This window comes from Linepithema humile, chromosome 6 (genome assembly GCF_040581485.1).
Source record: "Linepithema humile isolate Giens D197 chromosome 6, Lhum_UNIL_v1.0, whole genome shotgun sequence".
NCBI lineage: Eukaryota > Metazoa > Arthropoda > Insecta > Hymenoptera > Formicidae > Linepithema > Linepithema humile.
This window is the reverse complement of record NC_090133.1, coordinates 21,844,301-21,871,188: the sequence shown is the minus strand read 5'-3', so window position 1 is coordinate 21,871,188 and position 26,888 is coordinate 21,844,301. Positions and strand designations below refer to the sequence as shown.

At 35.0% G+C, this 26,888-nt stretch overlaps 2 protein-coding genes across 3 annotated transcripts in view; one reads left to right on the top strand and one right to left on the bottom strand.

The window, feature by feature from the left end:
- LOC105671813 (very long chain fatty acid elongase AAEL008004-like) lies at positions 1-26,194 on the bottom strand. The gene is made up of 5 exons (XM_012366279.2): positions 25,637-26,194; positions 13,457-13,797; positions 9,273-9,410; positions 7,258-7,500; positions 1-3,041 (listed from the first exon to the last, which is right to left on the bottom strand). The coding sequence occupies exons 2-5, from the start codon at positions 13,793-13,795 to the stop codon at positions 2,865-2,867; spliced, it is 897 nt and encodes a 298-aa protein (XP_012221702.1). The 5' UTR covers positions 13,796-13,797; positions 25,637-26,194; the 3' UTR covers positions 1-2,864.
- sit (stuck in traffic) overlaps positions 2,957-26,888 on the top strand; it is a 64,109-nt gene continuing 40,177 nt past the window's right edge. Inside the window, exon 1 of one of the 2 annotated variants that reach the window (XM_012366280.2) lies at positions 2,957-3,092. In XM_012366280.2, the coding sequence (XP_012221703.2) occupies positions 3,077-3,092 (16 nt within the window). In that variant the 5' untranslated portion in view covers positions 2,957-3,076. Of the gene's footprint in view, positions 3,093-8,227; positions 8,327-26,888 lie in introns of those variants that run through there. The other variant, XM_012366282.2, reaches the window with a different exon arrangement.

The following is a 26,888-nucleotide window of genomic DNA, read 5'->3' as shown; positions in this document are numbered from 1 at the left end:
TATAGTTAATATTTTATTTATTGTTATAAAAAAGAAAAGAGATACAATATATACAAGATGGCGCACGCGCGGCCAGCGTACACAGCAATCTGCAATCCTAAGATTGGAGGTAAAATTAGCGTCTCACGTGGAGACTTAATAACTTATCATTGATTACAATTTTTAAACCTTGAAAAAGAATCCGCCGCGACGTCTTCGGTGGACGTCTGTCGTAGCGTTCGCGACCTATTACGCGCGCAGGATGCGCGCTCTTTACAGCTGCGCAGCTTTATTGAGAGAATCAATAAAATAGAAAGCGCCACGGACGTGCGAGTCCGCGGATCCTCTCGGGCCGTGTCTCCGCGCCGGGCCGGTCGCTTACTCGCGGTATTCGTCATCTCGCGTCTCTCGCTATGCAATTCCACGGAAGTACAATAACGGTAGTGGTGAAATATTAGCATAATGTGTCGGGGGAGGGGGATTTCCTATTAAATCAAATAAATATACTTTTGTATCGCCTCTCCGTGCCTCCTAGAATGCTAAATTCGACCTGAATCGAGACGATAAAGTAACATATCCTACAGCGATTTAAAGTTCCCTCTATGTATAAATGTGCAATTCCGGTACGTGTTGCAAGATCCGTTTGTTTCAAGTTTATAGTAAGTCGCCAGTCGCAAAGATTCGTTCAATAGACGGGATTTATTACGAGTGCATCGCTGATACGAATACGTAAATTATCGTTTGCATTCTCGTTAGATTTTACTGCTAGATCTTAGGTGGCTAGATCCTCGGTGCAACGATACGAGCTACCCATTATCCGTACCGCATTGCGGTATAACCGAGAGTCTCTTCAGCATTGGCGAGCGTGTAGTTTCCCGATCGCTCGATTTCTCACACGGCACGAAATCTCATGCCAATGCTGAGAGCAGCGGTCGCGTTTTCCGATTACAGTTTAAATACAATGCAAATATGTATATATGTATAAGTTTCTCAGATTCTACGACATATCTTTCTTCGATTTACATTGATCGGCTTCAGGATTATAAATTATACAAAATAATATCGCATATAAAACAGTCTCAAATTATTAATTTAATACTTCACGTTGACTGCTTTCTGAATCATGCGTATATCGAATATATAACATTTGTTTCATTCTTTATCGCTTGATTCTATATTGATACTGTTTCCAAACCGAAAATCCTTTATTCTGTATCTTCATTCCATATGGAATAATACACTGCGTTTTACAAATCAATAAATATTTAGTAATTAATAAATTATTATAAATAGAACTGCATTAAGTTGGAGATTCACAAAATATTGATATGATAACAAATAGACCATACGATATTTACACTGTGAAATGCTTTGGTTGGGATTTTTTGTGTTGTGTGAGAATGAAATTTTTTTTTATTATTAAAATAAATATAATATAGTGATAATTTTTTTCGTAAGCGCAATGGAATAGAAACACTTGCGAAAGTGAGATTTTAGTTTTCGAAAGGATTCCACACAAGATTAAAAATATACAGAAAACAATATTGCAGATCAAAAGCATTCGCGTTATAATTTCTCAAAGTACACTTTACAGTTTATATTCATGGATTGAAAGAAATTTTCTAGCAATTTACTAGAGACATCTCCACAAGCGCGCGTTTAACTACTTTTATATTTACATTAATTCTATGGAATTGATGAAATGTAGTAACTTTTATGAAGCGATAAGTAAATTACGACACTGAGGACCGATTGGTATATGCTCGATATACGACGACTCCGAGTTTCTGAAACATGACCACACTTGGCACAATATTCTAATGTGGCATACGCAGAATGCTCTTTAACTCCGTATTGCCCAATGTAACTTTCCCAGTCACATTTTATTATTATTATTTCGTCTCATGTGCGCGTACCACTCTTCGCGCTTATCGACTATATTATGACTTCAAATTCCAGATATCTTTAATATTATAATTTATTATGTTTTATTCATGTGTTTGCTTGTTGTAAAATGTGTTTTCTCTAAATTAAAAAATAACTTGAGCAATAGAGACCAATCGAAAAATGATGAAGGTGACATTTAAAAATTGGCCGGTGTTTAAGAAGCGCCGGTCCAAAGTGTGCGCGGACCTGAAGTGTCCTGTGTGAAAGATATCGAGAGTAACAATGAAAATAAGAACCCTCTTCCTTACGGAAGCAATTTATGCTCGACACCAGTGAAACGTTGTGACCTCGATTGTCTATCGGGATGATCTAACGCAACGTGTCGAAAGCCAATATGGTTTATGTCTGGAAAAATGATTTAAAATAATCACATTTGATCATCGTTTGTTGTATAAAAAGAAGAATTTTCAACTCTTATAATATTTCTCTTTTTCTATTTTATCCTAGATTTTTTTTATTACATTTTTCCAACTAAACGGATACGAGAGTCCGGTGCAAACATTAGCCTATTGGCCGACTGACACTTCTATTTCATTTATCAGTTTCTCTTGTCATCGTTAAATCTTTCTCTTTTTCATCACTTGCGCTTTTTTAGCTGCGATACACGTGGATTATAAATTGTTTCGGCGGACAGACACCTTTCTCTTTGCCGACTTGATTTGATAATCCCGTCGCTTTTAGAGTATACGAAAAATTATGATATCTTTATCGCGCTTACTTAGAATTTCCTATTATAGTTTACTGATGCCTGCATTTTTATGAATTTTTTTTTTTGTGTAATAATTTTTTTCTCGATATATTGACGAGCGTAAGGGCGGGCTTTCGAAGTCAGATCGCTGGTGTTAGAAGTCACATTTGGACAAATACACGACATGTGTGTGTGTTTTTTGTTCGGCATCCGAACGAAGGTTTTCCCTTCCATGTGTCCCACGTGTGTTTTATTCAGCCTTGAGCTCCTTCGTGAATTTTCTACGATAAGCAGTTCTGTAAAAGTCCGAGAAGAGCACGATGAAGATCGTCGAGTGAAGTAGCAGAAGGGTCGCCACCAGTTTTGGATAACCGCAATCAAAGACGAGAGCCTGCGCGCTATGCACAAACACCACGAAGAACTGCACCTGAAAGTTAACGCAACAGCGGGATTAGCGGACGCATGACTTTACAAACTGGTGAGTAAAATATTATTTGGAAAAATAAGATATTTTAATGTGTTGACAAAAAATGCTGAACCTAAGAGTTTGAAATTGTTGAACTTAAATGCGTAAAGTTTGCAATTTAGAAAGCAATTAATTTTCTAATGACTTAAATTAAATAGTACTTAGTCGCTTCTGTTATTTTTCTTAACTGTTTCGTCATGTTTGATACGTCTCGTATTTATATCTTTTATAAAGATCTCTTGCACAGCTGTATTGCGTATTGCGGTTGGTCCGACTCTGTGTTGCGACCGAATCCATTATGCGATTTAAAGAAAGTACGCCAATATACGATATGTGGCAATAAGTGTCCGCATATCTACTACCATATACACATCGTGCTCTTAACATGCAATAATCGGGAAACCGATTCGTGAACAAAATAATATCGGCTGTACAAAAACGCGTCTCTTCATATTGTACAAATATTTTTTGTTACATTCAAATTATCGAAGATTCGTACATGTACAAAAAAAAATTCTTTTCAATGAGACGAGTCGTCCTGTCAAATTTTTAGAAAATATGGATAGATACGGGGCAAATTTTTACCGTGCAAAATGAATAGCTGCGTACTTTATTATCGATTCGTATCTTATTTTAATTTTATCTCCACTCGAGGAACATAAAACAAGATTTGCAAGTGAATGCTTGTATAATATGTTCACGAGTGAACGTACTCTACTTGACGAATTAATTATTCTAAAAATACATTTTGAAAATATTATTCCAAGAGTTTTAAAAACCACGAATAAATATCGTTGATTAAATTGTATGAAAATAATTTATATAATTGTTGCTAATTCGACATTTGTGATTGTACGATATGTATATGCAGGATTTTGCAAACTGGATAACTTGGTGAAACCTTTTAATTATCTTTTATTTAAATGCCAGACGCTCGTTATTAGATTTATCGAAAAAAAAATTCTTTTTATTGTGGCAATGAACGTTTGATTAAGTGTTAATAAAACACTACGTGCGAAATTCTTTCATTAGTCTATAAACGATGCTGAAATATTTGACGATATTCTACAACTTGTACAACATGCCATGTACGTGCAATGTAACATTTGCGGTTGGCATATTGCGGCGCGTATGCAGAATCTTCTAGACTGAATAACCAGCTAAAACTTCTTATTTAAATGCCAGACTTTTTACTTGATTAGATTTATCAAGTAAATCATGAAAATATCTTTCTTTATGCAATCCAATCTTTTACCACTTTTATGAAATAAATTGCTTTTATATCATTTTTATAAAATAGCTAAATTACTTGCTATTTTATAGAAATCAATAAAAATCAAATATATTATAGAATGAAGAGATTAAATGTTTCTATTGCATTTTTAAAATCTTTTTTTCGTTTCGTATTTTGCGAACTATCGTTGGATACGAAAACTCATTGAGATGAACTGTCTATCTAGACACTTGCGTATTGCAAATTCCTTTAAAATGTTTTAGCATGCAGTAATCGATTCAGAAACTATGTCCTGTTAGACAGTTCCGCATTTACAAATTCTTTCGTTCGCTTTGAAGCAATTTCGTCATAATCGACGAAACTGCTTTTTCCACGCGCACAGTTCATTAAATCCTCATCTATCCGTTTTCGCCTGTCGCCGGAATCTCTGGGGGGGAAATGCGTTGCAAGCGGACAAAAGCGAGTCACAGATACACCTGTACTGCTGCCGGCACGTCGCAAAACGATGGTCTTGCGCGATCAACTGGGATAGGTGAGCACAGATAGGTGAGGCACAGATAGGTATGCAGCCGGTTCGCAGCTTAGCTCGCGACGTCGGTTGTAACGGCGACAAGGACGGCGACGCCGACGACGGCGGCGGTGGTGGCGATGATGATGATGGTGTTGGCGATGGTGGTGGTGATGACGGTGATGGTGGTACACCGATGCCGTACGGTGTGCATATCGGAATGCCAAATTGTTGCGCCACCGCCAACCGTGGTCGGCCGAGTCCGGCTGAAGCGAGGTCTAGTCGACTCGAATTGCCCAACGCGTTGTACTTTTCACTTTCCCTCACCCCCTACCCGCGCGCGCGCGGCATGAAATTTTGCCTAGATAGAGACCGGGGACCGGCCGATCTAACGAGCACCAATAGCCAATGGCCCAGAATCCGCGCGAGTGATCGCGCAACGTGTCCGGGGTGACCGCGCCGTTAGTTTTTCGAGCGTGCCCTCTTTCTAGTAGGCGAAGTCAATTTTAGAGGTATCTCGAGTCCCGACGTGTTTCGGCTCGCATTACGGGGTGGAGAACGAATGAGCTTCGTCGGTCTCCCGAATGTCTCGTTAAATACTTTTGTCCGTCCATCTCCGCGTGTTAACCTCGTAGCTTGCATCTTGCGATGTAACGCGATGTAACGTTTCGTCATGATTTCGTCTAGAAATACAGAATCTTATTAATTCAGAGTCAGAATGTGCTGTCAGACGTGTTATTAAACGTTTCCATCACTCATGTGTAGACAGATCGCTCCAAAAACAAAAACTTCTTTTATCTTATATGGCAAAAAGTGGTAGGTAATGCTGAAAAATATTTTGACTAAAGCTAACGTCTCATTTACAAGATATTACTAAAGAAAATTATTTTAAAAATGATGGAAACTTTTGCGTACTCTTTGTAATATTATGTCATATATAATTGGAATGGATAAACCTTATCTCGTAACTTACGTGTCAAATAATATTAATGAAAAAACGTGTATTTTTAAAGAAGATTAATTTAAGCTTAGATATTTTAGGACCAATTTTTTAATGAATGGAATCTAATGGAATGCTGATAGCAAAGTGATTTTTATAATCTCATTTTCTCTTCACTCACTTACAATCTGGATGGAATACTTTTTATTTAAGAGTAAACAACATTTGCAAACTAGGAGCGCGAAATATGCTATATTGGGCAATTAAGTTTACACCTACGCAACATGCTTCGTTACAGGTTTTCTTGCGTATCGCTTTGTAGGTCACGTTGCAAGTTCCGAAACAGTGTTCGGTGCAGTTTTCAGTTCGTTGCGTTGGTCGAAAAATGCACAATGATTTAAAATAACCATGGCCGTCGTAACGAGAAATTCATACTACTCGCGGCGAGACCTGTTTTGGATTTCAAGCTGAAACTTGTAAAGCGGCATCCGGCAAGAAAAACAGCGGTAAACATACGGTCCGTATGTCGTAAACTGCAGTTAACGGCGAAGCAAAGGTCTATTTTAGATAATCAATTATTCAATCAAATATTTCCGCCTTTATTATACGTCGCTTCAATTAGAATATAATAATTTGCATTATCGTAACCAACACTTTATTAGTTCTTATCCAAACGTTATTATTACTGCAAAAAAAAAGGCGAATTAAAAAGTAGATTTGCAAGAGGAAAGTGGCATGCCTCAGCAGCCAATTAGCATATTTCATATGCTATCGATGCGCACCCTCCAAACTTTTTAATTACGTACGCACACATACACCACACACACGTGCACACTCACACGCAATGGGTCAGTAATCCTATCCGTTCACTTTCAACATCCGCTCGCCGTGAAATTGCGTTGTGCAAGAAGAAGGTATCATGAATCGGTTTGATCCGTACGCGGAAAAATCACCCGCTATTACTGCACGGTCGAAACATTGGATTATGTGTCGCATTTTTGCGCTATACCCGCCCAGAATTTTAACCAGCATTCTTGCGTGCGATACACCCGAAGTATATACCGGAGGATATCGGATCGAGCTAAATTATATATTGTACGGCGAGAGTTATTAAGAGCGTCTTTTTGAAAAGTAGCAATTTTTCTCGCTCATTTCAAGCGTACAATTTGAACAATCTATAATTTCGAACAGACTCCTGTTTCTAATTTTGTGTGTCAAATTCTACCTAAATTTGCTCTGGAATGTAAAATTGTTGTTAGTCGTAAATTGTTTTTCTAATTTACGTCTATAATTAGATAGATGAAAAAAGGTTCTTGTATTTTTTATTAATCTCAGATTTTTTTCTCTGATATAAATATGTCATAACGATTGCACATACTTTTTCTTGCTTGCTTTAAAATTTCAATTCCTATATATATTAAATTCTTCAAATAATGTATATAAGTAGTCTGTAATTAATTTAATGGTTTATCGTTAACCGGATTTGCCTACTCACCAATTGTACGGTAGTCAAATGCTTCTTCCACCACAAGTACTTCTGATATTCCGGACCCATGGCCGATAACATGTAGTATGCATACATGATCACATGCACCGCGTTGTTTATGAGATTGCCCAAGGTGCCGTGACCGCCCGCGATAAATTTCACGCAGATCCACGTCTCCAAGGGTGTTAGAGAATGATGGTACAAGTGTAGGAATGTGACTTGACTGTCCTTCTTGCGTAATACAAAAAATATCTGAAATATTGACGAGATGTTAGATATTTTCTCAGGTTATTTTCTCGAATTTCAATTCTGTGATCAATGATTTATGTAGGAAAACATGTGGCTTTCCGTATTACAATGTACATTAAATGAATTGGAGACAAAATTATTATGCAATAGGAAGAGCTCTAAAATTAGAAATTAAAATAGGAACATCAGGATACTTTTATCAGAGAATATGTCGAAATGTTAAATGTTTTTGTTAATTATTTATTAAAAAATTATTATATATAATTCTTAAAATTTAAGTTATTTATTTATTTTTTCCAATTTACTGATAAACATTTGCGTATTAATCTTCAGAGAATGGATTTGTGTTATTCATTATTGTTGAGTAATTATCGTGAGCAACGTGAAATTCAAGTTACAAGTTTTCGTTCTCTCTCTCTTGTAAATCTACGTATAAAATCTACGTATAAAAAGTGTACTATAATTTTCTTTATCCGAGTACACGATAGTCGCAACATGCACCGCTGTCAAAATTGAGCAACGAATGAAAAATTCGTTTCGCGTTTCCTACGTTCGATTGAGTTTTGCACGCGCGCTGTCGAAAGCGCTACTAAACACTTTCTCTCTCGCGAGGGTGAGTAAGCATAAGCTTTGCGAATTGCCGGCTTATTTCGGCCAAGATATCTAACGAACGAGTGGCGATTGGTCGATTAAATCTTATCTGTTCCTTTAATCCGCTCGCACGATTGCGTGGCCGACAGTAGTTCGGCGCTGCTCGCACTCGCTCACGTTGATGTAAACGGATTGCTTAAGGGATATTACGTCGCGAGCAGGGATATACGAGCGTTCGGTACGTGATTATTCGATTCTCGTAAAATAACTAGCTACTCTCCACTTTTTTTACTTCTTCATTACTTCTTTCGTTTATTGCGCGTATTTATGCCTATCGCAAGTATGGGGTGTGCTCTAGATTATGGTGTAGCTAATAAAAAATATGCAATAAAGTTTTCTTGGCCGGTTGCGTAGTTTTCGAGCGAAAATCAGTTCTGCGAATTAAGTTTCGAAAACGTAAATAAATGATGCAACGTTGTTTGTTCATTTTGTTTTTACTATATCTTGTTTAACACGCTTTAACGATTACACTTATTTATTAAGAAATATTGAATAATGAAGAAGTATAAAAAATGACTATTTTTCTTTTTATTTTAGTTTTCTATCATCTGTCGATGTGACACTTTGTTTCTCTTCTAAACCCCTCCGGGGTAATTTTACACGTACAAAAAATCTTACTGATATCGGAGATAAAACAGAATAAAAAACCGGATGTCGTTTACATAGAGGATATTTCATCATTTTCAGTGCTTGATTAGGTGGTTAAAAACTGTGAAAACCCGTTAATGTTAAGTAAATTTCATTATCTGTGCAATTCTTGTTCCACATAAATGATGCGCCTCGATAAAAGTTTTACTTTTTGTTTTTTTTCGCAAAAAAATCGAAGGAACTTGTCGCTTATTACGACATTTTAATTTATCGTTATTATAGATTAGATCTGATACTTCCGTTATTTATAATTTTTTATTTACAATGTTACACATATGTTCTAGCGATTTCTTATTAAAACAGACGTTCAATCGTATTCAATACATGTTTCTTTGTTGAATCATTCATATTGTGTATATTTATGTTTCACTGTTTTTTCAATAAGGAGCTTGGTGTCTGTAAAATTCGCTGATTTGCAATCTTTTGCATAATTGATTGGGTGATTTAGGTGCGTCATTTATGAAAGTGAGTCATACCGTGTCAGCGAATTCCGTGAATTTGCTGATGAAGTACCACCAACAGAGATTTGCCATCCTCAGAGCGGACGGATTGTGAGAGTAGTCGACCGGTTGGCATTTGTAACTGTAGTCTAATAGCCATCCAGACATTAAGTGCTGCAAGAAAGTATTTAATTAGATATGTTAATTGGTTTCGACAAAGCAATTTTCATTATTCAGCAAACTCGTAAATCATTGTAGATAATCGATTACGTTCATCAATCAAATTGCTTACTGCAATATTTACAGGAATTTAAATATTTAAACCCAAGGAGCTAACGAAACTTAATTTCGTACAACATCAGTTCGAACAAACATTCGTTTCATTTCGCCGCGCGCTAAACGGCGATTCTGCTTTCGCCGTTAATGACGGCAAAAGTGAAACACACTTTATAAAGTAATCAGCGGCAGAACAGTGACGCATAGTTTACAGCTTTATAAATATCTTCGGTATATTATTTCTACAATTTATATCTAGTTGTTATCTATAATTGTGACCTAAATAAATATGAGATCATTCTTCCGCTATGATTTAGTGTTCTCTATTCGGCCGTGAATGCCTGTCTCGAAGCTATTATATTTTTTTTTAACTTTTGCACTGCAAAAATGACTAGGCATAAATCGGTCTTAGGAGAAACTACTGTATGTGTTTTGAGGCCGACATGTTCCGTTTCGTACATGCTTACATATTTCATCCTATTTTCGTACATGCTTACATATTTCATCCTATAATTCTCTGATATTTACATAATCAATCAATTTTTATTTTTTTCCATTTAGATTTATTAGTTCGCTTTTTATTGCTTTTAACATACTCTTATTCAATTTGCTGTAATTCGTTATTTTAAGCGAGTTAGGCGATATTTGAGAAATTTTAAAATCTATGAAAACAACATTTACAACATTTTTTAAGCATGCTTTTGCTTCTTCATTATTTTAAATGATTTCGACAATATTTGCAAAATTTTAAGATTTTTGACGAAAATGCAACTTTAAAAAAATTTTTATTTTATCAAAAAATAAAAGGGCTACAAGAATCAAAGCGCAGATATCGAAGTATAAAAAAATTTTGGTTCTAATAGCCCTTTTTTTGTCTATTTTTTTATTACAGAACCATACATTGCTCTTTATTTTATGTTAACTTTTTTATAAAATTTCAGTGAAGTTTAGACAAATTTTAAAAGCACATTTTTGACTGCCTAATTGCTCGCATTTGACGTTAATGATACGTAGCACATTATTTGACCGCTTTATTTGCTTGAAGAAGAGCTATTGTGGTTTTGTGCTTTGAAATGAACTACAATTACCGGATAGCTAGACGGACAAAGGCACTTTGTAAATTTATTCCATTTTGAGCGCATAAAAAACATTCTTGTGGCACAAGATCGACTCTCTAACAAAGACTACAGTTAGACACTGCAAAGTAAACTTTCGCGCGGATGCAACTAATCATTATCTATCTCATTGCACGTGAAGATCGCTTCTTGTCTGACCTGCTGTGTGGCATCTTACTTTGTATTTTTGATCGCATGCCAGGGGAGCGGCAAACGAGGCTCGGCACTTTATGGAAAGTCGAAAACAGGATGTTTCGCTTCTAAAGAAACGTGTACGGGTACATAGATCGATTGAGCAATAGCAAGATGTGTCGTACGTCGCTTTTGCTGGATACGTGTCACGTATCCTTACGCATGTTTCCTGTCACTTGAAATTGTTACGTACATAAAATAGCGCAAAAATAAATATCCTAATGTGTTTGTTAAAGTTGTAGATATCGAAATTTTGCTTACAATATGTATTAACTATTTGAAATTAACAACTGTAGCAGTAACGCATACAAAGATACATTATATCGCCATATAAGATTTGCAAAACTATTAAGTTTTTAATTTTATGTATTTATTTATTTTAAATTTTATTCTTTTTATGCACCAGAATGCAGGAATAACAAGTCTTTGAAAACAATCTGCTGCGAAAAATGTATTGACAAAAATAGAACTCGAGAATAGAAATAATACTGTAAAATGTTGAGCAAATTGGTACAATATTTTCGTCACATTTAAAAGATTCAAAAAAATAATTAATGATATGCGCCTGCAATGTCAGTTTTCAAACTGTATTATTACAAAATGAACGATATTACATTTTACTTATCCAAAAGAGTTACCAATGGTACTTGCTAAACATGTTATGCCGTAGTAGGTCAAGGCTATTAATGAAGAAGCGGAAATCTCAGCTCTGGCATACCGGAGTTGGAAAGCTTTTATACTTTCTATCAATTCACTATCAAAACTCTTATTAATTCTAACGCTCGATACCAAGAATTATTATTTAGAGTTAAAGTAGAATTTTTATTTAAAATTAAGAAAAAAAATTTTCAATTTTTTTATCGCATTATTGAAAATTTTTGAAAGCGACAGAATTATTTTCATAGCGATATTCCAAAATCAAATGAATATATGAATTGAAACAATTCAACAATTAATGAATAATTTAATTTGATTAATGATAATTAATTACAATCAAAATAAATTGTTTATTGTTCGCGTAGGGAAAATACTAATTGGAAACACTATGCAAAATTTACGACTGTCTCTCTCTTACGCGACTTTAATCTCGCTTTGATTAATTCATTGAATTTGCGTGCTCTAGGTCGACATTTGCGTCACTTTTGACTTTTTTAGCGAGCACAATTGCATAAACATTGCAATATAGTATAAAACAAATGATGTAAGATACTTATTACATACTAGAGAAAATCAAAAAGTAAAAGGACACTTGAGAAACCAAACTCTTTAAAACAGTTCTTTTACTCTTTGACTTTCCCTAGTAATACGCTCGACTTACGTGCGTGCGTAATTTGCAAATGTGTGTACACGAGATCCGATTAAGATCCGACGCAACTTAATTAACGCATATCTTATTCTGTCCGATCGCGTACGGTGGCCGATCACATTGATTCCGCGCGGTATTATCAGCGAGTTCTAGGTCAAAGTTTCTTCTTCGATTTTTGTCAACGATTATGCCAAGTATTCCATTCATCATCTCCTTTCACCGTCACACTTTGTTGGCCGCGCCGATCTCGCGACCAAAGATCGTTCACGGCTGTCAGTCTCTTCTATACTTAGTCGCAACTTCTTCGCGATTCAAAACCTTTTCGATCTCGGATACATCGTATTTATTCGACGACATACTTACATCGTGACCTATATTACGTGGAAGTGATTGCTCGATCGGCTGCAATTGCTAACCGAGTCCTTAGATCCCAACGGATCGTCGGCGTTCATGAACTTTGCACGTTGTGCACGTCTATTCTATAGCAGGTACCTAATAATGGCTATAAGAAGACGCGAAAGTCAAGGGTGACTGGGAAGGTCGGATTAAGCTCTTTCTCTCTCTTTTTCGCTCCCCCCCCCTCTCTCTCTCTCTCTCATTCCTCCTCACACATACACATACAGAAACAGACAATATTTCTTTCTCTTGTTTTCTCTCGCTTATTCTCTCTATCGCTCTTGCTCTCTGTTCTCAGCCAGCGTGTTTTCCCGCCCAAGGATTGTACGATGGCAAATTACCAGATTTCTAATTCGTGCGCATTTTTATCGAAGGCATCTTTGCCTATCCTCTCATCTCGACTATCATCGCATTTTATCTACTTTATCTAACGGTATCTCCTTCAATATTTCTTTAATGTAATTTCTTGCTTCAGGGATTTCTTTAAAATGTAGTGATTTCAGATCGCTTAAGGCAAATAATTTCCCGATTAAATTTAATTGAATAGGATACATTGATTTTTATCAATTAGATATTTTGTAAAAACATTTAATTTTTCTAAAAATTCTGAATTTTTATCAAATGCTTGTCTATGCCAAGTGGTGATTCTGTATATTCAAAAAATATTTATCTTTTAGATTTTTGGTTTCCGTTTCATCTAGGCATTTACTTTTTTTCACTCGTTCTCTTGAACAATCTCTCTCTTTCAATCTTTTCTTAAATTAAGAAAAATAATTTTTTCATCAAATTTGAATAGTTGATTTTGTGTTAAAGACAAATTGGAAACCCATCTTTTATTTCTTTTCTTGAAAAAGAAAAAAAATATGTTGAATGACACGTTTTTATCAAATGTTCGATTTTGTTGTGCAATAGTATCGAAAATTCGAGATCTTTACCTCGTACAGCATCCCTAGCGAGAAAACGACTTGAAACGCGTTGTACGTCACGAGAATTCCCCTGAGTTTATATGGTTTTCTGTTGGCCATCATACGCGGCCCGAATATGACAACTCCGTACAGATAAAGGAGAACCATAAGGATCGTCGGTACAGGTGAATCCATCAGCGGCCAATCGCTGACACGTGGGTCGGAGACCGTTGTGAGGATCTCTGTGTACTGGTCCAGGGCCATCTTGACGAGGCTTTGTGCACCTACGAAGGTCCTGTTCGAGTCTGTCATCTCGATTCGTAACTCCAGCTCTCTCTCCGCCACCAATTCCGCTGCCGCCGATGCCATTTCTAAAAATACAAACTAGCATGAATAATGCATTTGTATTAATTCATTGTATTTTAGAAATATATTTAATTCAATCGAGAAATTAATGAAATTATAGAACGATGATCGACAAAGAAAAATTCTATTATTTTTGCGCACATATTCTTCATATTTTTTAAAAATATTTGCACAGTTAATAAAAGTAAAAATTAAAAATTTTCTTTACTATTATTAACACATACATATTAATCGTTATCATTTCTTATGATCGGAAAATATGAAAGGTTCATAACGTACAGCAAATCACATTTTCTTTATTTATTATTATTTTAAATATTGTTTTTTGTGTGACGGTGCAAAGGTTATTGTTTCAGCAATGCCTCACAGAATTTCAGGGTTCTACATATCCGGCTAGATCCGGTTTGCTGGATATAGCCTAATCCGCATTCGTAAAGCGAAAGCGATTTTTTGTTTGCTCGTGGAAAAAAAGGCTTGTTTGGGATAACCCAAACCGAGTTAGCTTTTTTTACATCTTCAGCGCTTTGTAAAAAGATTATAGTTTTTAAAGGCAACAAATATACTTTTCTATATACACATGCAATATACATGTAATAAAATATATAAAATTTTGTACATAAATTTTTTTTAAAGTTACTCGAATTATACATTTTCATTAGACTTGGAGGCCACCGTTCTGCACAGAGAGAACAATAAATTATTTAAAAAATTAATATTTATTTTTATAAATGTATTTTTTTCTGTATATATGTATTGTCAAAGAGCTACATATATCGGGCTGATTGAGTTGCAGTTTCCGATACGATGCAATTTCGCAATCGGGTTAGATGCGCGGTTAACTCTTTTTGCTCAATTACACATATGTGCAATTCTAATCATCGATCAAAGCAAACTTTGACGTAGAACGCAACGGGTCAGGAAGTTCGTCGAGAATATCGTTAAGAATACCGGCGTTATCGCGGTGTCATCGTTGTCGTGTCGCGCTTTCGCTGCGACATTATGCGCGGATGTGAACCGGTCTCCTTCCCTTCGTCCTTCTGCTCCTCCCATCACCCCTTTACATTTTCCTTTTTGCACGGTCTTTCTCTCTACTTACTCATCGTTTTCTACGGTCTAATAAATCATTGTGTCTTTGTTCTTCGAGTGAACGCAATAATGTCAAGGAGTTGCGAATACAACGCCACTGTACGCAACACGAAGTTAAATTATGGATGAACCTTCGAGCGCTTGTTGTAGGAAACGAACAGCTTATAATTACGAATGTTACATGCTCTAGTAAATTATTACTAGCTCATTTAATTACTATGTTACTTATTTAATATCGAATCCGGTATTTTATGTAACACATGCACTCACAAAGAGAAAGATATTTTTGAAGTGAATTTTTGAAGAGGAAAAAACTTTTTGAATAATAACTATGAGAAAAATAACATCTTACAACATATTGTTTTATAGCAACATATACAAATATATAATATATATACATATATATATATATATATGTATATATATATATATATATATATATATATATATATATATATATTTAATTTATTGAAAACGATATATATGTGTGAAAATAGCACATATATGTAATACATTTATCAGATTTTAATTTATATCTCGTCACTCAAGCGACAGGTGTACGTATGATTCTATTTTGTATTAAATCCCACGTATCATCGTCATCCGGTGGCAGAGATTAACTAATGCTGATTTCTAATGATTTCTCGATTGGATGGTTCTAAATACTTAAACTTTCGAACGATATGATTCTAATGCCAGATGCAGATTAATAGCCGCCAACAGATTAACTCTTCGATCTTAGTATTCATCATAAATATTATTTTTGAATCATTAAATTTTATGCTTTATTGCAGTATCAAATTTTACAACGAAAGCAATTTGGTTAACAAAAAACATTAGTAGTCAAGTGATGTTTGACGTCAAAAATGTGTAATTTATGTATGTTTTTATATATTTTGATAAATTACTAAATAACTATTATTTATATATATTTATATACATTTATTTTTGCAATATATATATATATATATATTGAAACAAATTATTTTTTTGCAGTTGTTTAAAAAACTGGTGAAATTCGATAAATTTTAAAGACTTTTTCGATTCGCGATTTAAATAGCTTTAAATTTTAACCAATTTTAGTTCAAATGTAAATTATGTTATTAATCAATAAAAGTAACATAAGCAAAACAATTTAGCTTATTTAACAATATTAGTTTATTTTTTATGAAGACTATAGCGAGATGTAAAAAATATTCATTTTTATCATTTACTTCAAATGTTTTTCAATGAAAACAATTTTTAATTGTTTATTTGATTGTAATAATGATCTGCACTTCTCAAAGCAAAATGACGAGGAAAGATCAACGAGTGGAATAAACTCGCATTCAGTGGATTTTACCGCAAATATACACACGTAATCACTTGGGAACATTTGATAATCTCTTCGATATGTCTCTTGCATAATCGCTGAACAGTCATGATGTAAATGATAATTATATGTTGTCTGTCAAGATGTTCTGCACCTTGTCTCCGTAACACTTCGCGAGATTTAGAGCTTGTCACTGTTACTATCGTGATTGTTGTCGGTGGACAGCACTAATTCACAAATGACACTTTCTCGCGAAAGAAATCTATTTCGTAATCTTACACATTGTACGGTTATTAGATTACGAACACTTTCCTGGACGATGTCGGTCGTATTATCAACGATGAGTCGTGCGAATTTTTGCTGCATAACAAACCGACGACGGCGTGTGACGATGCTGAAAACAGTTTGTCCTCGTAAGACGATGTAATCGCCCAAATCGTTTTCATCGCAATCAATTTTCTCTTCCGCGCCCGATTTACACTTCGCGTAATTACCTTTCGGTGACTTTTCCCGGCGCTTTTTTTTTACTGTGACACACTTGGTGACGCCGGCTCGTCAAATTGGGAAGAACAGTCGCGACAACATCTTTGCGATTTGTAACAGTCGATTGTGCATGACTTCCGCATTTGCTGATGCAATCGTCGCATCTCGGTAAACGTTGCGCATTATCATTTTTAAAACGTGGTTTTAGAGAAATAGCATGAGAACGCATAGAAAGGACGCGACAATGTCTGTATGATTTGTCATATTTACTTGTCACTTCCGTCGCCGTAATGTAGTTACATTCGAGTAATTAGAATTTTTTAAGGAACATTTTCTTGCATAACATTAATGGTACTTGTGGAAATTATCAAACTCATTTGCTAGTTGCAAAACTTCTGAAAAATCTATTTTCAAAGAAGCTGATCTAACGAGCTGAAAAATTAACTTTCATTAAGCTAATCTTTACGATCTTTTCACATTGTTGTCTACGATGCTTTTACATTTCTTCCAATTTTTGATGAGTCTGGAACGTTATTGAAACTTCCGACGTAATATAAGCATAAGCTATTATTCAAATATTTTTTTTTCGACGATGAACCGCACGTGGTAGAATTTTCTTGAATTATATGGACAGGGAATTACATAGTGTATTATCACAACGATCGCGCCATACAGAACTCGTGCACGCGATCGTCGAAATGCGCTCATAAATTCTCGTAGCTACGGGGGATGAGCGCAGCAAGTAGACCAGAAAACTAAACGAGTCGGGATTTAGTCATCGCCGGCCGTTCTAAGGCCAGCCGGGAGTTTGCGTAATTGATATTGCAGTTCTGCCGATAGCGATAACTAAAGTAACGGGGTTTCACGACCGAAGGTTGCTCAATGTCGTTGCAAAGACCCTTCGCCTTTTCTTTCCTTCATTTTCCTACAATTTTTTTACGCGGCCGGTTCTTACAATCTCGTTTTACGGCCGTGTCTACGTGCGTTGCGTACGCGCGAATGCAGTTCTCGAAACGGAAACACATCGCCCGCGCGCGGCCTTTTCGCTATCGTGCCACAACGCGAAACGTGAACGCCGCGCTAACTCCGGATGCGTGTTATTAAATGGATCTATTATGCCGGCGATGTCAATGTTGTTGGATTAGACTTACGCAAAAACGCATTGCATACTGTTTACCCGAGAATCTGGGTTAACGATCTAAGTTTCTACAAATATTTCTGCGTTACTTAAGTGAAAGTATCACATGCGAATCTTCCGTTGTGGCTTCGGAGTTTAATGAATTTATTCGCGCGGCGTAGGCGTGCGTTCACGGACAAAAGCTCACTAATGTATACGCTTCTCATTTAAATCATCATAAATTATCTTTCATTCTTTGTCTGGACTGTTCACAAAGCCGTAAAATTACTAAATTAGGTAAATGATTTATATTTATTTATTGCGTATTTATTAATTACGATTAATTAAACGGAAAACCCACTTTTAGACCGCGAAATAAATCTTTGTTGTTATGTAAAACAGAAATGAAACTTTGAAAGATTTATTTTTGAAATACAGTTTTGGGCTGTGTTCTTTGTTTGATTATCTTCATTCATCTAATCATCTTAATTTAACCGATCTGATAATCGATCGTTGTAGTGCTACTAGATTCGATTAGCTTTCGGAGAGATATCGATGATTAAGTCCATCAAGGTTAATAGCATGAGTGTTCTTCGATGCGAAACATGAATCTCGTTCCACGCGGTTAACGGTGAACGTTTCATCCCGGCGCCGGTCGCAGATGATGCGAGCTAAACGGTACTCGCTATACAGAGAAAGTTTCGCGCGACCGCGAGAGTGCGAGATAAGGAGGGTGGGATCGGGAAAAGGTGGCAGGAAGAGGGAGAAAGAGAAACGTCGTGTAGCCGGTATCATCATCCGCCGGCGGGTTCTCTCAATGAGAGAGAATTCCGATGACGATGACGCGCGGCCACGACGGATGGATGCCTTCTTCGAGTTTAGTGGGTAAGTGGGTCGTCCGGTTAATTACCGATCAACCTGTTAATCGCATCGAGAGAGTATTTACAATACTTTAGTTTGAAGTGATAAGAGCTTATCGCGTTGTCATATCATTTTTTATCAAATTTATCCCAAATTTGCATTCTACATTTGTCTTGTAAATGTTACAAGAGATATTGTTCCTCTGGCATATGTATCATAAATGTGAGTGAAATATGTGTTTAAAAGTATGTTAAATATATGTTAATTTGCATTATAAAGTATCCATCATCCTTCTCTTTCATATTTTGCGATTTCTCGGCCGGCGAAAAGCGCGTTATTTCTCCGCGTCATCCTTTTTACTCACGCGCGCGTAACGCATTATGAATTATTGATCGTTGATCGATCAAAATGGAACTTGCTACAAGCAATTCCACTGTCAGCTTTTACAAAACAATCGGAACTGTGGTTTCGACTGTAATCGGGAAATTAAGAAATTAAGGAATCGCGGTCGATGCGGCATATTGACCGAATTACAAATGTGTTAAGAAAGTACATCCGCACTAAAAACGTCAGAGCACCATAAGTACGTGTTACAAGTGCTACAACTGCGATTTTTATAGCAGTTTTTATGTAACAATTCTACTTTCCACTGTCCATTTCGCTGATTGATTTCATGATTCCTGTTGTCTTTTTCTGTAACATTAAAATCTTAGTATTTTATAATAGTATTATTTAACATTGTTTTTTACAATTGCTTGATGTTAAATGTCTCTATAAAATTAATCACACAAACTTTATTTTTTTATCTAGATAAAATAATTTTACGATAAGAGATTGTTACTTTTTTAAAGTTTTTTTTCTGAGAAATTAACTTACGAAGAAGTATATTATTATTGAAGATTGTTGAATAAAATATAGAATATTGTACTTTAGTGTTAGACAATTTTTGTCCGTTTTTTTATCTCCAAGTTAATATTATTAATCAAAGAGGAGTGTGTTAGTTGACGCTATTTGAGCTATTAATACGCGTTCACTGATCTTTGCATCTTATTCTTGTGTCGATAAGTTTTTATCACCGATGAGTTTTTATCGCATTATATTTATTTTTTACTTTCAGATTCTATTTTAGATACTACTTTAGAATCCATTAATTATCGAGTCGAGTGTGAAAAAATATTCTTACTGGAGCATGTCTAAAATTACTTGCTGCATTCCTTGAGCTTGTGAATGTTGTTCTATATAATGATGATATTATATTTATTTATTTATGATATTATATTTATTTAGTTTTCAAGATAGAGAAAAAATTTGATAATTCTATTAGATTTATATTGGATTGATCCATTTTCCACTTCTTTTCATAAGAGAGACACACTTTTTCTCTACAATTACTTTAACAAGGTAATGCGATTTTATGAAGCAATTTATTATGGTTATTAAAGTTAATAAATATTATAAAAGGAAAGATTGTATATATTTTTACTTCTGATTACTGCAGATTACAATCTATCATTTTGCTTCTTATTCACCAAATGCTTGTCTCTTTCACACTTATTGTTAGTGTAACGGCTCTCTTCAATAATTCTCACTGCTATTATTAATTCTTTTTTAGCGGTCACTCTTCGTGCACTGTTTATGCAACACAGAAATGAATGTTCTGTACTGTAGAACAGGTTCTTACTCGATGTATTATATTTATTAATATTATTGTATAATTTATTATTTAATATCATTGTTTTTCCCACGGAATAAAAAAAAGAATTATCCGCAAATTTTTAATGTTCTCGCGCGATCTAAATGGATTGAATTTTTAGAACTGTTTTCATCATTTTCGCATAACGTTAGTTATTTAGAAATGCTTTGGTGGAAGCGGCAAATTTACGATCACATCAATGAGATGCTAAGTATAAATAAATGATTAGGTATATATTTTATTAACCTGAAGTATGTAATTATGATATTTAATTTTTATATTTGTGACGAGGAAATATAAAATTGTAGCAAAATTAAGATAAGTCGGAGTATATAATAATGTCATTGAGAGATAAGACAGCTAAATATGAAATATGGGGACAATATTATAATATTTTCTAATGATCCGAGCAATAATTATTTTTTAATGATTGTAAAATTTATGAATAAAGAAAAAGAAGGATTAAAGAGAAAAGGAGAAAAAGGATAAAAAATGAGAGAAAGTGAAAAATATATTTGACAATTTTGTGACGATTATTTCATTGATGAAGAATTTTATTACTATATTTGTTTTTTTTTGCGCGATTATTTTGATTGACCCGATAACACAATACGAATTTCTATACATTTCAATCTGACCTGGAAATAAGAAAGAAATTGTATCATAATAATAGCACATGACACAAGATATCGCGTTATTAATCTATTACAGATGTTCGTTATTCAAATCGAACAATCACTCACACGTCAAGCTTGCTTTATCCGCCACATAATATTCCGCATCGCTTCTCGAGTGTTAAGCAGCATTTCTCTTGGAAATCTGACAAGAAAATCTGACGATCGATCACAGCCAGTTTCTCTTTTATGAGGAAAGTAGATAAGTCGGAACGTCTTGCAACATCGCGCACTCGTCCTTTTTCCCCGAAATTTACGATCGGAGTTAATCGCTGCTCCTGCGACGATTTTGTCTTCAGCTATCGATAAGCAGCAAAATACAATTAAACCAGTAAAACTGTTTACCATACTGGTTCCTTCGTAATTCCATTTTTTTTGTCAGTCGGTCGAAGAAAACTTTTAGGAAACTTAATTGCGAGGTCGCAATTTCCAATTGAACGCTCTTACGTTTTACGTCGATGCGTCGAGCAGCGAAACGTAAAAATTGGGTTCTTGTTCTATGTGAAAGCATGTTTTTCGTCTAATGTTATTGCAACATTGAGATATGCAACATAGATTCGGCAAGTTTGTACTATTCGCTTGTGAAGAGGATGAGTTTTTGCAGATTGGGAAACAAATTATACGTAAATTGAAAGAAAATAAGAACGAGAAGTTTGTTTCACGATAGTTGCATTTTTGTTGACTGAAAGAGAAAATAATATACGTATGTATCTGTATATTTCCAATTCTATATGGAATAGCTGGTGTATGTTTTATGAAAATTTTTGCTTTTGCATTGTGGATTCTTCAGGCTAGATCAAATACTAGCGTCGTTAAACATAAATCGAATATTGCTGTGTCAACTAATGAAAAAACATGAATCAGGCGGTAACGCACGATGAATGCGTCGTTATCGTCGGCAACGCGAAAGTGATAGTGTGCAATTCTTAAGTCTACGTTTTAACGTCCTCGATTTAGATAAGAGCAACGGTGCGTTACCGTTCTTTCGAAATTCCCTTAGCCTCCGTTGGAAAGATCTCAGCCTTGACTAGCGTAAACTGTCTCTAAGGAGGCGTGTTGTGTCATGAAGTCATATGTTAATCTCTCGTGTAAATGCGAAATGTATATTTTCTCTTGCTTTAACACTTTCTGCGTCATAATGATTAGTCATCTAGGTGGAAATTAATGAAGCGCCTCATTTTAATTAGGCCTCGTTTTTATTTTATCTTCTCATTTAATTAAATTGGTTTAACAAAATATTTTAAAATTAAAATATCAAAAATGCTATTAACGCTAACGAGCTCGAATAATGTGTATTTAAATGTGTAACGAGTATTCACACTTTGCGATTTACTTGTAGTTGCGGTTGAGTTTCCTGTTTTATGAATGAATTATTAATTATGTGAGCATGAAATATAGATGAATCGTATCGGCGAGCGAAGTAGATTGTTTCTAAACACTTCATAGTAGTTTTAAAAATTAACCCGATTTACTTGCATTTATTTTTTAATAAATTAGGATAACTATAAATAATAACATTGCGATTATTCTTATAATTTAATTTTTCTTTGAGAAAAATGCGTGATATAATTAAAAAAATCATTTTTCGACTAACAGTCTTAATCGTTTATTTTAACAATATCTTAATATTTCCGTTTACTTTAACAATAGAAAAATTCCCGTAATTTATCGTCAGAAAAAGTGTGTATATCGTATGTCGCACGATACGTTAGAAAACAATAATTATAAGTCATTTACAATTACGTCACGTTTAATTATCATATTAAATTGCTATTTACAATATCATGAATGTCTCCCTCCCCCCCTCCCCTCTCTCTTTGAGATAAATTTTTTTCTTTTTATTAAATTAATTCACGGAAGGCAATAACAGCATGTGCATATTAATGCATAATTCTTCAGATTCTCTAGATATCGCGACTCATGCATTTAATGGAAGTATTATAGTACAAATTACATCATTTATTAACTGTTAATCAGATGATTTAATTTTTCCCATATTTTATACTGAAAATGTGTCGCTATTTTGGATTTGATTCAGATAAATATATTTAAAAGCGAAAATTTTTATTTATGTTTTTCTGTGTACTTTTCACATCCAACAAACTCTGGCACTACACATCTTTCACTCAACAGTTCTGCTAGTTCTGCAACAAGCTTGCCGGACTTTTTGCATGATGCGTTGATAAATATGCACTCATGTCTGCTATCTTCGAAAGAGCTGAATATTTTGCTCGAATACGCGAAATCATGACGCGCTAAGAAAGTGGTTCGAAAACGATCCAGCGACCTTGTGCCGAATATTACGGTGTGTTTCGAGATTATGTAACGTAACGCATTTCACGTACCTGAACACATATACGAGGGTTACATTAAGATAGGTAGTTGACCATGCAAAGCGAGAATCCGCGCGTGCACGATAGCGTACAGATTTTTGCGTAGCGAAAGAAGTTTCTATGAAGTTTGTGCTGATGAACACATGAATGAATCTTTCTGTTTTCTGCCGAAACATATGACATACATACAAATTGTATGATACAATACTCATGATAGCATACAAGATTAGGCATCTCAAGTTAAAATAATTGCAATGCGCGTTTCTAACCAGCCAGTAGTAATTATGTTGTACTTCACATGATGAAATATTTTGATTATGAAATGCGGATGAACTTTCGAGAATTTACGTAGTCTGAATGCACGTAAAAGAAACGAAATTAATAACCTGCTTTCATTTAACGCTTTCATTTAATTTTTTCAATATTGTTGCAATATTTTTCTATAATAAAATTTCTGAGACCTATGCATTTTTAATATTTTTTTTGTATAAAATTGAAATAAAAAATGCATAAATAAATATAGTAATATATTTTGTGGAAAAAATTAATTTAACGTTTTTAAAATGTGCTCAATATATATTTTATTTTTATTGTTTTATTATTTTATCATATGCGTATTTATATTTTTAAAATAACGTTTGATAAAAATTTATTTTGCTTGTTTAGGTTAAGGAGTATTATATATTATATATACGAAAAATTTTTGAAATATACGAAATTTGATCCACTTTTGGTATAATAATTTTTGAAATTATTACAGCATAATTTGGGAATTTTTTTTTTATTAAAAATGGTTAATGCAATGTTGTCCTTATTTTCGAAGACTCTATTCTGTGGAGTGGACTCTATAGTGGAAAAACATTTGCATATGACACAGTGAAACTGTGATGCAGCCGCACATCAAAGATAATTTGCTTGTTCCACTTTATTGACACGAGTTGAGCAGGACATGATTTAGATAATAGGCACGTGATTACTTTCGAAAAATTTTCTATATTTTATATGAAATTCGCGAATGCGAATTCGCGAACCATTTTAAACTCGTTTTCAGCAGTTGTATATATTAAAATATGATAACTGGTATAATAGCACGTGTTGCTAGTACATATAACATAATTATTAATAATTTTAAAATATCCTATATATTTTTTATTGTTTTTAATATTTTTGCTGAAAAAATCTTTGTAAGTAAAATAATTGGTTTTATTTTCCAAAGCTCGTTAAAATGAAAATTAATACGACAAATCTCTAGATTAAATAAAATACATATATATTGATGAATAAAATATGCAATTAGAATTAAGATGTAACATTTATACATAACATTAGCATACTAACAAACTCGAATATGCACGTGTAAAATGCAAACAGGATTTGAGCGTAATCATATATAGTTTTTTCATTGATCACACAGTTTGCTTCATGAATATCACGCATTTAAGAAACTTTATTATTTAATATATTATAAATAACGAAAAGAAAAAATATCAATTATGTGCATTCATACATAGACTTAACCATCTTTATAAATATATATTATAGATCGAAAAGAAATTTAGCGGCAAGTCTAGGATGCATCTAGCTGTTTTACAAGTTGGCAATTTAGTTTATAATTTTGCAAAGATTTATATAAAATGACAATGTTATATTAACACAAACTTTCATCCTTTAAATATTAGAAACCTGAATTATATTTACTTGATTAATCATGTTTAAAAAAAGCAATTAGTTTGTTTCCATCCATTTGTTTAATATTCTTTTGTTAAATCATAATAGATTGATCTTAATTATTTTAATTTGGTGCTATACATCACCATTTTATTAAACTGAGAGTTAAACACCAGAAGTTACAGCTCTTCTTGCTTTTGAGTCAAGGAACCCAGCTGATCCCTGCACGCTTTGGAATATTAATTCTTCGTTGGACACTAGCGTATTGCTTTACTACTTCAAATGTCTGATGTTAGCTACGTAGATAGAATGGTAGATGATTTTCACTCGAAAGAGATGACACAAAAGAAAAAATATCTTTCTGACAAGGAATTTATCTTTTCTATTCACCTTTTCACGTTCCTCGATCAAATTGTTTTGTACTTTTTACTTTTGAACTCGACGTCATATAGGTGCATTTTCGCACAAGGTTTTTGCAGGTCGTGCGCGTCGATCCGTTTAAGGAATCGACCCGATTTCTCGCAACGGAAATTCAGTTTCGATCGATCGACAACTCTAACTCTCGCGCGATACGTTTCGCTCACCTCCCCGTAATTTCCAAATAGTTTTGTGCTTACCTTCCGTTCACGCTCAGAGGCTGGTTCGGCACTATTGCACTTCACTACTCCCTGCTCTGCCTCCTCGGGCTTCGTGTCACCAGAATCACCGATTGCGCGATTCAGGCTCGCATCAAACCAAGCTATCCGTCAAACAGACCATCCGAGACTCGCTCGCTTGACTCTCTCGCACACTTCCCTTCGATCAACGTCCCGCCGATGGTTAATGGAATACCGGTGGATCTCTAAAAACGAAGGAATTCCCTTCGATGCGGCGAAGGGTCGCGAAAGCTCGAAGAGAGGCTCTCGTCTCACTGTCCGATCGCTGCCGCGGGGTTGAAACACGTTTTTCGGATGCTACATAAACTCCCGCGATATACGCGCTCGTCGTGAAGTTAATGGCACAGTATCAGTCCCGATTATGTAGAATAAATTGTGTCACACGCGTGTCCAACGTGCCGATGCGGACGTGAGCTTACGGGTCCAATGGTTGATGCTGCGGGAATAGTCCGCGCCGCGTTGGGCCCACGGCTTAAGTATTGGCTAACTTAAGTGGGGCTTCAAGCCGCACGCGAGAACGCGAGGAGGGGCTGCACCATGAGGCCGCAGGTGATCGTCTGGGAAGCCCGCGCTGCGCTCAGTCAAGGTCGCTTAGCGCAAGTGACCGTCTGCGGGAGGGGAAAGGTATCTTCTCGGCAGCGATGGACTGCGGGCGTAATACCCTTCGGCCAAGGTCATCACATTCGAAATCGTTGCGCCTCCGCGCTGTGGACCGACCGTGCCGAAATAGTTTCGACTCAGTAGATTGGTGTCGCTGCTCGAAGTTTTGGCAATCACGCGTCGGGTTTCCCCTGCCCATCCCATTTTCTTTCCACATACCGATCTTTGTGCGACACGAAATTCATGAATTTAGAGGGGTGGGAATACAGATATTGATCACATAATTTGCTTCTTGATGCTTCATTATTCTTGGCGCTTTCTCTTAAAGATATTACAAGTAAAAATCAGCTTGCGACTAGTTTACTTTAATTATTTGCTGTAAAAAAATTATTAGAAAGTGGACAAGTAACATTATTTCTCGTGAAATTTCAAGTATTTTTTTTTTATTGAAGTACTTATAGTTCTTGTAAATTTGTATTATTTGTCATTTAATTTTTGAAGGAAACTTTATTTTAATAAGTTTAATTTTATTATGAAGATATTTAAGAAGATAAGTATGGAATGTTAAAAATATTGTTATACACGGTGTAACAATTAAATTCCCGGATTGAGG

Excerpts from the sequence above, each read along its gene's own strand:
- LOC105671813 (XM_012366279.2), bottom strand. The coding sequence starts at position 13,795 with ATGGCATCGGCGGCAGCGGAATTGGTGGCGGAGAGAGAGCTGGAGTTA. Across the intron at positions 9,411-13,456 it reads CGCTAGGGATGCTGTACGAG|CACTTAATGTCTGGATGGCT; the intron begins GTAAAGATCTCG and ends ACTTTCTTGCAG. Across the intron at positions 3,042-7,257 it reads ATTTGACTACCGTACAATTG|GTGCAGTTCTTCGTGGTGTT; the intron begins GTGAGTAGGCAA and ends GTTAACTTTCAG.